The 17,280-nt window shown below is 39.8% G+C and overlaps 1 protein-coding gene across 4 annotated transcripts in view; it reads left to right on the top strand.

Annotated features, from left to right (window-relative positions):
• Window positions 1-17,280, top strand: part of LOC134511963 (ethanolaminephosphotransferase 1-like) — a 68,111-nt gene that overhangs the window by 29,862 nt on the left and 20,969 nt on the right. For all 4 annotated transcript variants that reach the window (XR_010070013.1, XR_010070014.1, XM_063326828.1 and 1 more), the window contains exons 4-7: window positions 746-854; window positions 3,147-3,221; window positions 6,997-7,265; window positions 15,495-15,603. Coding sequence is in view for 2 of the 4 variants with exons in the window: in XM_063326828.1 (XP_063182898.1) it covers window positions 746-854; window positions 3,147-3,221; window positions 6,997-7,265; window positions 15,495-15,603 (562 nt within the window). In the remaining 2 variants the exon portion in view is untranslated. The remainder of the gene's footprint in view (window positions 1-745; window positions 855-3,146; window positions 3,222-6,996; window positions 7,266-15,494; window positions 15,604-17,280) is intronic.

Raw genomic sequence — 17,280 nt, 5'->3', positions numbered from 1 at the left:
TCCAATATTTTTTAAATTTTGAAAATATTGATACTGTGTTTGAGTGATGGTAGTGGTTGATATTTAGTACTCCTGAAAATATATTCTGTCTAAAAATCATGTAGAAAGCTGTGTATGCTATTTCTGAAAATATTCTGGAGAAACTGTGTTACTTGGGCAGAGTTTTGATAATTTATGACTGGAGAGGGAGACCTGCAGAAAGTTACTCTCTAGAGGAGTAGGGAGCTGCTTGTAACAGGGAGATCTTCTGAATCTAAAAGCTTAATGGACTCAGTGTCTGATTTTGTTGATGTTTTCAGTTGGAAATTATGGACCTATTTCAGAAGAGGAAATTTCCTTGTTATAGCATGGGAATGGACTACTTAAAAAAGAGCTGCCACGTGGATGCTGAATTACCACACCGGGGTGCTGCAGTCCTCTTTCAGTTGTGATACACACAATCATGAGAAGCTTTCCTTGGTGGCTGGGAAAATAAGGATAATGTGTAACACAGGGAATACAAGATTTTTAAATGACATTTTTCCTGCACAAAGATCAGGCAAAAAGATTACATTGGAAAATAGATTTCAGAAATGAAAACTGTATTTTAATTTGAAAATGGTTAAATATGCACAAATCTGAACATTGCTGATGTTATATACAGAATTCTCCTTTCCTGACAAAAAATATAAAATAATTAATTAAAATGGGACTTAAATTTGAAATATAATTTTTCTTAGTGTTTTTTCTCTTTCTTTTTTAACAGATAGTGCCTTTGTGGATTGCCCCCAACCTGTTAACATTCTCTGGATTTGTCATGATTTTAGTTAATTATTTTCTAATATCTTTTTATGACTGGGACTACACTGCCTCAGGTAAATATCCTCCTGTTGTAATTTTTCAGAATTAGTGAGCTGCTTATGTCATACTTCTGAATGTTACAGGGAGGTATCCAATACTTGAATCTTCTGCTCATTCCCTTAGTGAGGCTCCATGTGCACGTAGGAGGATCTGACCTCACACATGGCATTATAAATTTAGATCATTTTATTGAAAAACGTTATTTAATTTCATCCCGAAATAGGTGTTTCAGCATGTGCTGAACAAAATATTTGTAAGAAATAAATTATTTCTGTAAGAAATAATTTGCAGCTTGAAGTCTATGATGATATCTCATTTTAGTTAAAGTGTATTCCAGGATTTAAATACACAGCCAAAACCCACCCCAATGTTCATAACATTTTCACTGGTTTCACTTTTCCTAATACCTAAATTGATGCCTGAATGAGTTAATTCCCCTTTCATTACTCCATACACCCTGACATTCAAGACTGCTTCTAGACAAAGAATAAATAGTTTTTAAACAAATGTCTCTTGAAGCTATGACTGTCAAAGTCCAAGTCCATATTTTCTCCTCATGGCAGACCAAGTCAAAAGCTTTTGGAGCTGAGCTCCTGAGCACGCTCAGTTCTGCACTTCTCAGACCAGCTGTTGGAGCCTACAGTAAATAATAAGCATCTCCCAGGTGATTAGTATATAAAAAGCTTTGCTTTTCTTTAAATTAGAAAATTTGGTAAGACTTAACATTTTTTTTTCCTGAAACAATTAAGTTTGGGGTGGGGTTTTTTTTGTCTTTACTTTCTTATGCCCGTAGTTTGATTCAGGAGGTACCTTTGGCACGAGCTGTTTATTGTTTATCACAACAGTTCTAGAGGCAGGAATACTTGTTAGCAGTTTTAGTTCAGAAGTAGTCCTGTTATGAGCATTTAAGTTTTCAGGACCAGCATGTTTTGTAGTTATCTCGCCTCATCTTTAAACACTTGTTCTTTTTTATCAATGCAGGTGATATTTATTAAGTTCTGTAATAAAAGAGCATCCAGCACAGAACTTTTAATGGGATAGTTTTATCTTGACACATTCCCCGTAGATACATGTTGAACTTGAAGACATTTGAAATGGTGATTAAGTCTGTTAGAGTTAAGACTCTGTTACAGTCTGTTAGAGTTGAGACTTACTATGTGTAGTTTGCAAGCCTCTTCTCGATTTCACACGAGAACAGCGCCCATCATTTCCCAATTGATTGAAAACGTTCGTGCAACCTAACAGGCCTTTTGAGTATCGTATATCAATCCCATACCTAGGATCAGAAATAGAAGGCTTAATTTCCTGGACAGCTGGTTTTCATTCTACAGTTTGAAAATTTGCAGTGAGGAGTCAGGAATTGGATGGGGCTTTGAGCAGCCTGGTTTAGTGGGAGGTGTCCCTGCCCATGGCAGGGGGTTGGAACTAGATAATCTTTAAGGTCCCTTCCAACCCGAACCATTCCATGATTCTGTGATCTTTTCTTTCAGCGTGGCAAGATGAGGCATTGAGAGGAGGGGGAGAAGGGTGGTGAGGGCACTGCTTTAGGTACTGGCGTCTCCCCACTCAGCAAGGAGTCACCTCTGTGTGGTGGTGTTGCCTGCGCTGGCTGCCGAGTGCCAGGAACCTGAGAGGGCTTTGCATATACAGTTGTTTAGTGCTGGTGTAGTCCTTATTGGATTATGTTTTTAGTTAAATAGAACGCTCTTTGGAAAAAAGATTGATTTCTTTAAAAGAGCAACAACAACAGTGGGTTATTGCTATCAGCAGAGCAATAACAGAACCCAGAGTTCTGCTCAATTTGGTTTTCTTTTCCCTTTTTTCCAAGGAAAAAAAAAGGTGCTAATATCCTGTGTCCGAGCATAAGGACAAAAATTTCCTGTTCAGATCAGTATAGTACCAATGCTATACAAACCCCACACTGGCACTAATAATAATGATCATGCTTGAAAATGGCTTTTTTTTTGCCTTTAGATATTACACAGACATTAACTAAGTTGTTGATGGGTAGTCTTCCCATGACCTGTGAAAATTTTTGCCCAGTTGCTCTCATTATTTTGTGCAATACTAGAGTCATTTCAGGACCGGAAACCCCTCTACCTTATCTCCTCTCCTTTGCGGTATAAACACATTCGGGGCTGCTCATTGCTTCTTCGGTAGAGCTCGCTGATGACTTAAAGTCAAAACCAACTGTTTTGACGTGGTGGGCTAATCAGTGGCAGCTTGTTCATATGTATATGCGTTTCTGGGTGGATTTCTTTGATGATAACCGCTGTTGCACTGACTCTCTACCCGATTTATTTCAGGTACCAGTCCTGGACTTGTTCCCACCTGGGTGTGGCTCTTCAGTGCTTTTACCACCTTTTGTGCTTACGCATTAGGTAAAGTACTGTGAAATAATTTACACGTCTCACGCCTTCATATAGCTTTATCTACTGGTTCACTAGTCCTGATATTGAGGTGAAGAGGCATCGTGGATATAAATCATTGATCTCTTGCCAAAACAGTTCTCTGAGATTTAAAAAAAAAAAAAACCAACACGCTAAAAAACGTCCATAAGACTTAAAAAACCCCAAACAACAGCATTCTAAGTTATATATTAGAGCTTCTATGGCTGTAGATCTTATCCCCCTTGAAAATTTAAGTTGTTTTAAAGGAACAACGGAAATCATTCCATAGCAGCAGTCATTGCTGTTGGGTTTCATAAAAATCTTTGGCCCCCAGTGATGACATTCTGGGAAGGTCCCTGACAACGGCATTAGCAGAGGGTGCTTTCCAAGACAGGGAAAATAAAGAGCAGAGCAGAAAAAAAGGAAAATTAGTGTAGCATTGTGTTCTAAACTGTTAGACGCTTCAGTGCTTATCTTGTGGTCAGGAGAGGTGGTATGAATGTGGTGACAGGCCTGAGCTTCTTATGGAGGTGACATATAATTTTTTTAATTTTCTGTTGCTGTTTTTCTCCCATAACACCTTCACCTCGGTTTCAGTTTCATATTCCGTTTTTACCTTCTATATCATACCATGATTGTATTTTTAGGTACATTGCACCTTGCTGTGCAGTGGTTTGAAGGCATAGGCCTGAACTGCTGCAGATCTGGGATTGAGATCCACATTAGCATGGCTCTTTTCCTTTCTCTTCCGGAGCTAACTCATTCCAAACTAGTCTCTCCACAACGTGGTGCAGCAGAGTTAATTTCTGGAGGGACTCAAGGTCTTATATTTACATGGACTGCACTGTGCTGTTGTAAATGTACCCTCTCTTTGGAGCTGGTTCTTGTAAGGCCTGCATTGCAAAGGGTAGCCATGCATTTGTGTGCCATGCTTAAGATACCCAGGCTAGATATAAATGCATTCTAGCTGTACACTGCAGTGTTGTGGAAAGATGCTGGCCTCTTTTGGTAGAGCCATGTAGAGCCATCTTGGTTCACCTGGAGGTCTCCCCTTGTGCAGACATCTCCCTCTGCACTGTAAATGCCTGGGCATTTCTGTTCACGTGGCAAGTTTGTGCCAAAATCACGGTGTCCAGAATTTCTTTGTATTTGTACCATAAAAATCACTGCGACAACCGTCCCTTGAAGCTGACTATCAGTCAGATTTCCCTAACAGCTCTCGATAATCATTAGCAGAAGCAGCAGTTTCTTTTGTGGAAACCATTCTTTACGTAATTGCATGGAATTTAATGAAGTGGCTATTGTTTCATAAATAGGAATTACATATTGGAACTGTTAGTGTATGACAGCCCAGCAAGCTCATTGGAAATTCAGCTTCTGAGATTCTTAATGTAGATGTTATTTGTCAGTGAGGCCTATAGTTCCTAATACTTGGAAGACAAGGAATATGATGTCGACAGTCTAAGCTAGAATGAACTGATGTATATGTAGATTTTTGTGTGTGCTCTCCAAGCCACTTCATGAAATATTTAGTCTCAGATTTAATTCTGCATGGCCAAAGTTTTCCCTTTGGAAGACTGCAAAGAGCCATAATAACTAACCAAATATGCAGCTTTAATCTCTCTCAGCTTTTTTTTTGATGACACAGTTACTCTCTCGGAATTCCCTAGCACGCTGCTCTTTTTTCCCCGCTTTGTTAAGGTGGTTTGGTATCTTTTCCCTGTCTGTAAAATGGAATGCTCTTTGCTGTTATTTTGAATTCCACTATTTAAAAGTTACATGAACTTTAATAAAACCAAAGATTTATGAACCTTCATGAGACAAAATCATAATAGAAGAATTCTAAAGCAATGGGAGCGTGGGAAAACGTATGTCCGCTATTGAACATACACCATTGTTGACATGAATGATCTCAAACTGAAACCTAAACCAGAAAATATTTTCACTCTCTTAAAAAGCTAGGGAAACCCACATGGAAAATGTGGTAAAGATTTGTGAAAACCCAATTTTATATACGTGTTAGAAAGTTCCTGTGTTTTTCCCTATGCCCATTATAATTAGAAGTACCGTATTTCATGACACCATTATAAGCCTAACTCTTTAGTAAAACTAAACTTCCTGCAAAATGAAAACCACTCTTTCACTGTGCTGTGCATATTTTAGTATCTAATGTGAATATTCTTTTGTGACAACCTAAAATAATTCATGAACAGACCAATCTTCTATCATTCATGTTTAAAAAAATATTACCCCTATAACAGAATTCTCTCTGATTTGGGATAGATGTTCTTGAAATATAAAAGACCATAAACTGTTTAGGGGTATTTACATACCTATATGCTAGTTAAGTTTCAGAAGCCATCCTTTAACAGGCTAAAGAATTTCTACATTTATAGTAACACTATTCTAGTAACCTCAAGCTCATAGAGTTTTATTTCTGCACATTTCAGTAAGATGCCGACAATTCAATGGGAATGTTACTGGAGGGAGACTGCAGCTCTAGAAGGGGGAAAGACATATTTGAAATCCTCTATGAGATCTTTAATTTTTTTAGAGTTGTGAGAACTCTCTCAAGAGATATGTATCTGAGCAGAGGATATCTCACAGCTGTTTAGGTATTACAATAGGGAGATAGTCTAAAATCTGTACAAAATGAAATCCCATGTTTTCCTGGTTTAGATCCCTGAAGTATATTTACATTAAACAAAACTCAGAGTACTGCCAAATGATCTGGAGAAGTAAGTAGCGTATGATCTGTAACAGCTGTGGAGTCTTTGGTCTCACTCTGCTGAATTGTCTCTCCAGTCAGTTTTGGGTTACTAATGCTATCAATGGCTAATAATTGTTAGCCATAGTACCATCCAAGTAACATTAAAAAAAAATAAAAATCTTTCTCCATGTTATGTTGAGATTCAGGAAAACAGTAAGTAATCTGTGAGGTTTGTTCTGTGTATTTTTCCTGAGAGGTTCACCCTGCATATTTACACTTAACTTTAAGAGGAAAATATTCCTAAAAGCCTCACCAGCACAGTCTCAGAGAAGAGACCAACGGTATGGTTTGACAATACAACTAAGAGAGGTTACAGCTGCTAGAGCCCCTTCCTCCTCCTCCTTCTCCCTGCGTTCACCGCCCCTCCCTTGTGCCATCCCCTTTGCTTTTTGTACCATTCACAGCGCCAATTCTGTTCAGAGACCCTGAAGAAAACGCAATGTTTGCTGCCTTTCCACCAGCTGAGCAGGCTGCAGGTCCTCCCCCGTTCAACAGCAGCGAACTCTCAGACTGACTCAAACCATGTTATCCAGCTGGATCTTGAGAGCAGGAGCCAGTACAGTGTTTGGGTATCTTTCAAGCACTCAAGTGCTAAAAGTGATGAACACATAACTCACCTTAACAGCAAGGTATTCTTGCTTCCTCAGATTTCAACCAAAAGACTTTAAAACATCTTATGTAGGTACACACACAAATAAATTTTGTGAAATTTACTCCTTGAGGTTGCCGTTTAACTGTAAGTCATTGAGGCAGTTTGCATCAGGCAGCCTAAGTGCCTTCCTGAATCTAGCCCACCAGCAGTCTTCTTGAGTCGGAAATCTCAGAGGGTCCACAACGCCAGTGGGCGGGCGAGAAGCCCTATGGACACTTCAGCACTGTCATTGAGAAACCGATTGCAGTAGTCTTCATACGGCAGAAGTGAAGTGTATATGAGGAAAGTGACTCCTTTTGTTGGGCTCTAATTCTTTGTTTCTTTTCCTCTCCCGATCCTTCTAGACTCCATAGATGGGAAGCATGCTCGAAGGACTCAGTCCAGTACTCCTCTGGGAGAATTATTTGACCACGGGCTAGACAGCTGGGCTACCTCCATTTTTGTGCTTTCTTTTTTTTCTGTCTGTTCCCGTGACAATGGGAAGACTGGAGTTTCTGTATATACAATGTATATATATTTAAGCATTGTCTTGTTTAACTTTATGTGTTCACACTGGGAGAAATATAACACAGGAGTCCTTTTTCTTCCTTGGGGATACGATATAAGCCAAGTGGTAAGTATTTATCATTCCTGGTTTGGTTTTATTTTTTTAACTATGTTAGTGTTTTCATAATATTGCAGAAATAGAAAAATAGAGCTCAAGGCAAACGTATTTTGCCAAAAGTTTGAATGTGAAATAGCATAACCCTGAAAGTAATTCAGAAATATTTCCTGCATTTGCAAAGAAGGGATGTGCTCGAGCAAATTGTCAGCATCAGAGATTCATTGCCTTGCCGGAAAAAAAGGCTTGCAGCAAGCCCAGCAGTCAGATAGTGCCCATGAGAATGTCATTTAACTGCATTTGATTTGTGGTATTAACAGAAATTATTATGCTATCTGAAGCCATAAGCAATTTTCCCACCAACGCTAGGTTCTGAGGCATGAAGTGAATTAGTCCAAGTAGTATTTATTAATAGTAATTATACAGTTATGCCATACTTCTCAATTCTACCGCCTCTTACATCAAATGTGGTAATGGAAATAGCATTGTACCTCTACAGTGAGCATTAACTGTTGACAAGTGAGTTTTATCTTTGAAAAAAAGTCAAAGTCATACCATTAGAGGTTTCCTCTCTGGGAATGGCATTTAGTAACGTGAATTACCTATCAGTCCACTGCCAGTCCCCAGCTGAGTTCTTAACCAGCTTACAGCCCTACCTTGAGGTGGACCTCTTCAGAAACACGCCCAGGGCACCACGGTGAGTGGTGGCCTCAGCGCACAGATAAGCAGCAGCAGTAACAAGCTCTTTGCACTGCCAAGGGCCCAGCGCTGGGATTTTTGGGATGACTTATCTATTTCTTAGATAGCCAGGCTCTTGCAGGCCTGAAGAGCACAGTCCCGGTCTTCTGAGCTTCCTGTCACAGGCATGAGATGAAAGGTACAGCCAAATATACATAATTGAAAAGAAGCTTGACAAATATTCAAATATGTGTTTTAATAGAAATATAGTATTTTAATTAATGGCTGCAGATGGATTGCTGTAAACATAATCAGAATGCAGTGGTTTGAGAACAACTCGGAGACGGTGGTCCAGCTGTGCTGCATCTGTTTTGCCCCTAGAAAATAGATTTTGGGAGAAGAAGTTGGCTCGGGACTACGACATTAGGCAACCAGCTGGTCCGCAAGTTTCAGCCATGTCTGTGTAAGGCTTCTTAGTGAAGTTCTTCCAGCAGGAGAGGAATAGCTATGTTCAAACCAATTTCACTTGTTGCTTAGATGATCACTGTAGATATATATGTGAATGTTTAGAAAGCTCTTTCGGGTTGCTACAGCATCCAAACTGTATTAGTGGTTAAATCTGGGAGTAGGTATCAACTAGCAGAGCAGTGCTGTTAACTCTGTCAGTGCCTTTTAGTGACCTATGCCTCTGTCACTGCTTTCCCATCTGGGAACTAATGGTAGTAACATTTCCCTGCCTGACAGATGTGGTAAGGCTGAATTTCAGTGAAGTTTGTAAACTGCTTTGATTAACTTGGGTGCAAGGTGCTAACAAGTGCTATTTCCTGTTCCCCTCTGATGCTAAATTGCTGTCCTGCATGCTTGCTTTCTAGCAACTTCTGTGATGATTTGCCTACAGTTAAAATGATAAGCAAGTAAATGTAAGGATTTTTTTGATGCTATATAGCCTAATCATCAACAGTGCTGGAAGACTGTACTATTGAAATGTCTGTATGTCAGTTTTCCCATCTGTAAAAATTAGCTTTTGTAGTTGTGATTGCCTGTGAACAAGGACAAGACAGGATTTGTAGATCAAGGTAGTATTTTTTCCATTGGTCCAAACTACATTTCACGCACACCAGAAAGTCTATAGCGTATTTTTTTTTCCAGCTGTACTAACTACTCTAGTAAAAGATCTTAATTCCCCTATAAGCGTAGCCTTGCTCTTGTTTTGTAAGCCCATTCAGCAAATTTTCTATGATGTGTGCACTGTTAAAGGTAGCTTTTCACCTCCAGCTACTTGGAGGAGAGGATACCGGGGACGTTAGCAAATGGCTGATGATGAGTAGGAAAGGTAATGCTCCCCTTGCTGTATTTTTCCCCACCACTTCTCTGCCAGGTATTGCCACAGTCACAATCAGAGCCTCTCTGCTCTGTCTTCAATAATCTCACCGACAACACGATGCTATTGCATTGGCATCTCAGACATTCAGATGGTCTAGGCCCCAGCTTCTGCCCTTAAAATTTATGGCAGCCAGGAACTTTGGACTTCGTTATCACCACAAAGCTCAGGAAATACGGTAATTAGTGTAAGTGTGCAAATAGCTAACTGTTGGCCTTAATGAAAGCTGAACTGGCACGTAGCTCGCAGGACGCTGCTGCTGAGTCAGCTGGGCTGTCTATAAACACAGGCAGCCCCTCACCGGCTCGCTGGTAACTCTGGTATGAAAAGAGCTGCTGTTCCTCACGAAAAAAAATACCTCATCATAAATAGAGAAATTTGTGGGACTTATGCAGATCACATTTTTCTGCGACTTGATGACTCATCAGATTTGCTAACCTAATTACGTGAGCTGGGCTGTAATTGGCACTCCAATTAGCTTTGATTACAGCAGCCTGCCATTTATAAGAAGCTGTGGTTTGTAAACTTGAGAAATGGCTGTAATGTGTCTGAGAGATGCTTGGTCAGAGGAGAGGACTGTTATGTTTGTGGCTCCAGAATCAAGGAGGAGGCGTCTGCAGCAGTGAAAACTCTTCCCCTCTCTCCTGCCTCCAGCACAAGGAGCTATCTCCTGCTGGGCAGAAGAAGATGCGGGGAAAGGAGCCTCTTTACACCAGGGCGTCTAGACAATTTTCATACACTTTTAAGTAAGCACCCCTATTAGAAACCCCAAAAATCCTGGGCTGAAGAGAAGCCTAAAAAAGAAACCTTTGCTATATTCTGTGACAAATGCTCTTGGATACATCTCGTGAAAACACACACTTAGTTTTGTCACAAGCCCAACTAAAGAAAGCTAGTATCTGCAAATGAGGTTTCTTGGAGAAAAAAAGACAAAGCTTTCCTGAGAAATTAAAATTACAGGCTTCCTGCCAGATGTTAATTTTCACAGACATCCTCTTGATTTTTAAGAAAAATCTGTTTTCCTCCTGAAAAATTTAATATTCCTCTAATGAAATACTCCCCTAATCCTGCTGTTGCTTTTCATAAGCCACTGCAGTTGAGTTCATAGTAGGGGAACAAAATATTCATTTTTCCTTAATATGTTATAGTGATAACCTCTGCTTATATCGGTGCTGCCTTAAGTGTAACAGGGAGGTACCCTTTATATTCTAAAATAAAAGTTTAAAAGTGAAAGTAATAGCTTCATGGGAGCTGGATTGACCCAGGCGATTCCACGCTGCTTCCTCTCACTCTCCCCTGCCAAGAGGGCACGCTCCAAAAAAGCACAAAAGCACAAGCAGCAAATGTGAAAGGCAACAGGCAGCTCTCTCTGGCCCTGCCCTAGCCCTGTTAGGAGAGGATGACCAGAAATCCTATATACAGTCATGGCTGAAGGCATGGATGCTTGGACCACAAGCCCCAGGTTTTTGGTTTGAGGTGCTTTCCCAGTTGGTCCTGCCCCATGGCTTTGGACGGTCCCACCGAGGCTCTTGGGGAGAACACTCTGCCTGCCCTGAAACTCTGAATAATTGAGGTACACGATGCAAGTAGCAACTGAAACATTGTAGAACATACTTTTCTCCTTCCTTTCAGTCAAAACAGGGGAAGGTTTTTTTTTGGATGCCATATATCAGGTTTTCTTTTGACAAGCAGCTTACAAAAGTTATGCTGAAATATGTTTCATATGACCTTTTCCTGGGAAGTACTGTGGCAGACGGTGTTTCAGGAACAGGCAGGGAAATCCCAAGCAATGCAAGCGCACATCACATCTTTAAAAAACTTCCATGTCTTCTGAGGGTCAAAAAAAAAAGTCTCTATTAAAATTAAAAATGAAGACACAAATGTGTCATTCTTTGGTCATGCTATCAGGATTCAGAATCTTTTTTTTAAATTTTAGTTAAAAAGATAATTCGCTTTCCAAGTTTTTCTAAGAAAATTTGAAACGTCTGTGGAAAGCATAGCCTGTCCTGTGAAGAAATGATGTTGTTATTTAGTTCCAAAGGTAGGAGCACTCTGGAATTGTGGAAGTAAAAGAAGGCATGGCGGTGTGGAAGCAGTGCTGGCCAGGCCATGGTGTCTGCTTCCAGCTGCCTCCCGACACAGCTGGAAACCCGACTCGGTACTCAGTTATCTGAGGGAAAGCCCATAGTGTGTCCATGTGAAATTTAAGCAGGAGAACCCACGGTGTACAGTCTCTTTTCTGGGGCAGATTGCTTCATTCTTAACCACTCAATTATGATTCTACTCAAACCTTTCTTGGTTACTTCATCTTCCACATGCCTTTAGCTGTTTGCCTATCACATCCTGCATATCTAAATGCAAAATGACCTTTTTAAGACATATAAAACCCCATTTTTATAGGCTAAATTTGCCACCTTTATTTATTGAGAGAAAAAATACTGAGAAAAAAATTTAAATGGAAAAATTACCCATCACGCTAAAGCGAACTCCTATTGAAATGGCTTGTAGGAAATGGTCAGGTTTTACTTTTTTAGGCAAGTGTCATATTTATTTTCAAAGGAAAAAATTAACCTTGTATTTTAAATTACTTTGCTCTCTAGATGTTCAGTTTGAGTACTATGTTAATGGAAAATATTTAAACACATAAACAATTAATGCTACTGGAATATGCTAGTGAAATTGAATATTACAGTAAAATAAATGTCATTTTTGCAGAATCATAAAGAATTTAAAAGCATAGCCAGTATATTTTAAAAAATATATTTAAAAAAAGATGAGAACCCATGTAGTACATCATACAGCATACTCAATGTGCCTGTTTGTAAAACAGAAATGGGAAATCATTAGGGAGAAAAAAAAATGTATGTACGTACCCAATCTTGAATATTTTAGTCACAAAATTTACACCTGCAGTAGTGGAAAGACATGAAAGAGATGATGATTTTAAAAAATCAAGTATTTTAGAGAACAATTAAAACGATAGAAGCTAGGAGATTTTGAGGAGTTATACTGCCTTATGGTTATACAGAATTCTCCCAATGCCACGTTAAAGAAGTAATATTTTCCTGAGTTTACTGGGGGAGAAAGGTGACTGTTGTTGTGATTTACAATGCTGTGACAATACAGGGAGCCCCTGTTTCAAGGCCAGCTGTCCTGCTGTTCAGCTGTAGGCTGCCATATCAAAGTGCCTACAAATTAACACCATGCCAGGTTTTTGTCTGCATTAAGAGCTGTTGCCTCCTCATGGATAAGGCCTTGAGAAGCCAAAAAATTTGCCTGGTCGGATGCTGCAGCGAGTTGGAATCCAAGACTCTATCTATCTGACACTAACTTGCTACATAATCCTTACTTGTGTCGTTTAATTTGGACCTCTCATTTTACAGAAGGTTGTAATTCTTTTGACTTGCTGAAGACTAGATTTATATCTGGAAAGTACTAAAGCCGATCGATGCCAGAGAGAGAAATAAAAAACCTGTCTGTCTTTTCTTAAGTAGAATTATTCAGTTGCACTTGGGAACACTGCTGTACATTTGGATTATTATTTTTTTACCAGCAGTGCCTTTGAAAACAGTCATAAGTTTATGCAGCTGACTAACATACTTAGCTTTTGTCTAATAATTTTGACAATCTTCAAGTTTTTCTAACATAGCTTAGATCAAGGGACACAGCCATCTTCTCGTCCTTCCAGCCTTCTAAAGGAGGTCTTTGAGACTGCCTCTGTGGACTCAAAAGTGATACTTACTGATTTCAGTGATACCAGGATCTCACTTATGAGTCCTTAAAAAACAATCCACCAAAAATTTGAAACCAAAGAGCATTTTTCAAACACAACGTAGAATCGTAGAATGGCCTAGGTTGGAAGGGACCTTTCAGATCATCTAGTCCAACCATCAGCCTAACTCTGACAGAAACCGTCACTAAACCATATCTCTAAGCACTATGTCTACCCGTCTTTTAAATCATCTGTTAAATAAGAGGGAATCTCAACCTGTGAGTGCTGCATCACCAAATCCCAGGGTAAGGGCTTCCCCTGAGGGAGCTGGTTGCACCAACGCTGCTGTTCCTAGAGGTGTGCTGACTTCTGACAGCGATACGTACTCATGACTACACTGCCAAAAGTACCAACCATATTAACCGACAATACTGAAGTTCCTCTTCTATCACTTGGCCAAAAAAAAAGTCTGTTCAGCATTCAACGTGTGAGGGTAAATTCAGGCTCCATCAAAGCCAGTTGGAGTCTTGCCATCAGCTTTGATGGGGCCAGGAGTCCATCCGTCATGTCTTATGGATAACAGAATGCAATTTCTTCAGAAAGCCAAATGTTAGCTCTCTTGTAGTTGGTTATAAAACCCATTATACCTGTCCTTCATTTAGACAAAAATTTGACTCACTGTCTTCAGTGGCCCAAGATACAACTCTCATACTAATGCCTGCTCTTCTCCATTGAGGATCTGTTGTGCTGCTTGTTCTTGCAGAGGCAATTCAACCATACAGTTCTGCAATGCCCCATTCAAGCAAAACTCTTTAAAAGTTACGTACTGATAGGGCAAGAATCTTTAATTTAGATACAGAGAAGTAAGTGAAGTCAAATATAGTGATATTTAAGTGTAACAGGGAGTTTAATGGACATCAGTGTTCTGCTACTAACCTGTGATCTTAAGCAGCCAGCCTGGTATCTAGAAAAAAGATCTTCAGTGGACCTTTAAATTAAAGCAATTAATTTAACTTAGAAGACTGGAAATGTGTTTTTTGAAGTTAAAAATGAAGAAAACCAATAATATAGTAAAAAACAGGTATTTAAAAAACCTAAACAAAAAAAGGTAAGATCTATCATATGGGTAAAACTGTAAAATATCTGTCATCCCAGAGTGAGAAGCCGTATTGAACAGAAAAAAAAAAGAAAAAAAGTTACAGAATGTTACCTGGAAATAGATATATGAACATAAAATCTTTTAAATGGCATTATAGTTAACATAGTTAATAATTTAGAGCTGAAATAAATGTTTGCAGTTCGCTGTTAATTCAAGTCTAGAATAGTTCAGGAGGTTGAGACGTGTAAAATGAAACACCCGGCTCCTTATGAGTCCTATAGCAAAACTAAACAGCTGAGAACAAACCAGCCTAGAGAAAGAGCTGGGCAGCAGCCCCGATAGCCAGGTGCCAGCGGCAGAAGGGGTGCAGGGGGTGGGTGGCCTGTGCCAAGCCAGGAAGCAGCTTTCAAAGGAGAGGGGTGTCCCTTGAGGAGGTGGGATCAAGGGCGCAAGGGCTTGGGAACCGCTGCATCCCGGTCAGTGCTGCACTTGCAGGTTACACACCTAAAAAGGTAAAACTTCAACAATTTGTTCCATAAACCGTCACTTGACAGTGCTGCTGCAAGCAGTACAATGGGTGTGAAGGTTACAGCTATAGGAGCTATAACGTTTTGCTTGCGTTAAGTCTTCTGACCTCAGCTGGGTCACAAAATTAACTCTGACGAGGGAGAAGAAACTACGTTTACATCACTACTGAAACTGGTGGCACTTCAGCATGTTCAGTGACTCACGAGTCTTGTATTTGAGTCCTTTCACTCCTAATGAAGTTTGACTACTTGTTTCTTTTCGTGTCCTGTAATGATGTTAGCTGTCAAACAAATTAAAAATCAGGGAAGACTTCAGCTCCCTCCCCTTCTTTTTATTTCTTCACATTCAATTGATTATTTTGTTTTTATTATTTCAGATGAGCTTAGATTTTTTTCCCCCTCTCAGTTATTCTGATATGATCAGTTCAGGGGGCTGAGCTGCAAAAATAACCGCATTGCTAATTCCGAAGTCTGTACGCAAATACAGGAAAGTGCTTTGTGCAATGGGGTGACCTGACATTAAATAGGGATTTAGAAATTAGGTGTTTTGAAAAGGTAAGTCAGAAATACTTACCACATGCCAACAGATGCACACATTAGCTGGGAAGTTGCTTGCTTACCGTATTTCAGGTGTTTAAAATAATTTTGTTGGTGACCCTGGCAGCTGCTTCACTGCTTAGAGGTAATTGTTTTGGGATGGCAGCATAAGGTCCTGCAAAGTGGAGACAGGAGGAAAATAACCAATTATTTTTTTTTTTTAATCTTGCATTAGCATTAAGATGATAAGTGAAATTCTGTGCCTTTAGAAGTAAAGAACTGAAAATGCATTATCTTTTTTCTATAGGTATTAATAGCAGCATATCTGCTCACGGGTGCTCTTGGTGTGGAAGTCTGGCAGAAGCCTTTCCTGTTTGGTTATTACATTACGGACGCATTAGTAATCTTGCTTATAGGTAAGTGTCCAGATCCATGCAAAATTGTACTGCTTTCTAATTATTTTGATTAGATATTTCTTATATTTCCTTCATGCTTTTTTTTTCCTTTTCTAAGTTCTTTGTTCTTCTGTTCTTTAGAATTACTTTCCAAACAGAAGTGATGCATTTTTGATACACAGCAATAGCCTGTTTGCTCAATATATGATACCATCAATGTAGTTTGAAATAAGCATTGAAAATTTTTCAGCTGCTATAGCCAGGCTGAGAACAAGAGCAGTTTTATTTCAACGAGTTAAAAACACGGTAATCTTAGCTAAAAATGTGTGTACGTGAAACGGCTTTGATGTGTTGCTGGGAAGGTGAAGAAATTAGCATATAAATTTTAGGAATTTTTATATAGGTATACAAGTGATGAGAAGAGGGCACCAAAAGACAGTCTACACTTGCATTCTAAGAAATGTCTTCATGCCTTGAGTCAAATGGAAAGCTTGGATATAGATGTTCACACAAAGTTGACTCTGACTAGGAGCTGTCTGAGCATTCTGGGGGCGACTTTTGAATCCACTGCATTGACACGTGCTCTCACCACCCTTTCCCCTGGTGAGGTCTTCAGCAGGTACCTCCTCCAGCCTCAGCGCTGCTTCCCAGAATTCCCAGATTGGAAAGGACCCTGCATTCAGGCTGTGCTCTCTATGAGCAGCGTGTACAAGGACATGGTTTTGACAGTCCTTTGTGCTTTACCCAGACTATAAAATTGACCATGTGTGATGAAGATGGTACAGTCTTTTTTTTGGTCAGGTGTGTTTTAGGCACTTTGAGGAAAAGAAAGAAAGGAAGAGGAAAAAGCTGGTTGCCTTTTCAGTAGTACACGAATTATTCGGCTTGACCGAGGTGTAGCTATGCCATGCCCTCTGGTGGCTGGCAGGGCAGTGAGGGATAGGGAGTGATTTGTGCTCTGGAAGGAGCACTGCAAGTCCAGGAGAGATGGATGGTGGCAGGTTAGGCCTGCGCTGGTGTTAGGTACCAGCATGGGCCAGTCCATTGAACACGCTCGTTCTGTGCTACCCACGTCTCTGCTTTTGTTCCTGCCACTAAGGCACATGACAGCCTGTTCAGTGAGTACACCGATGGCTTCCCTTGCGCTTGGGAAGCCATGGATGAAGGTTTAATTCAAACTGTTCAACATATTAGGCAGGTTTGTGGTAGGGAAACATGTCAGTGTCATCAGATCTGCAGAAGCGAACATCCTTTTTCATACTCTACCAAAAACAGCTGCAAAGGAAGGTTTGATGGACTATGCCATTAGCATTAGAAAGAAGTACTGCTTCTGTCTCATGTGGTACACTTGCATGAATGGATCCGTGAGCAGAGAATTGAGTATTTCTTCCATAATTGTCCCAAGCAGAGTAGGCATAAGTAAGAGTCAAAAGATTTCTTTAAAAACGTTGTCTCTCACATGTTATCCACAATGCCATTAACAGGGCAACTTTTGCAGCTTAATTATAGTTAAAAGTATTCAAGAAATTATCTTGGTTGACTCTATATTACAAAATTGTCACAGTGCTTAGTAAATCTCTTAAAAACAGGCATCAAATTTAAATAGTAAAAAAGCAGTATCTTTCCACTGAGGATCACGATGATCTAGAAAGCACTGCCATTTCACCATAAGTTTGAATATCAGCTCAGCAATAGTGA

This window comes from Chroicocephalus ridibundus, chromosome 2 (genome assembly GCF_963924245.1).
Source record: "Chroicocephalus ridibundus chromosome 2, bChrRid1.1, whole genome shotgun sequence".
NCBI lineage: Eukaryota > Metazoa > Chordata > Aves > Charadriiformes > Laridae > Chroicocephalus > Chroicocephalus ridibundus.
This window is presented reverse-complemented; position numbering and strand designations above follow the sequence as displayed.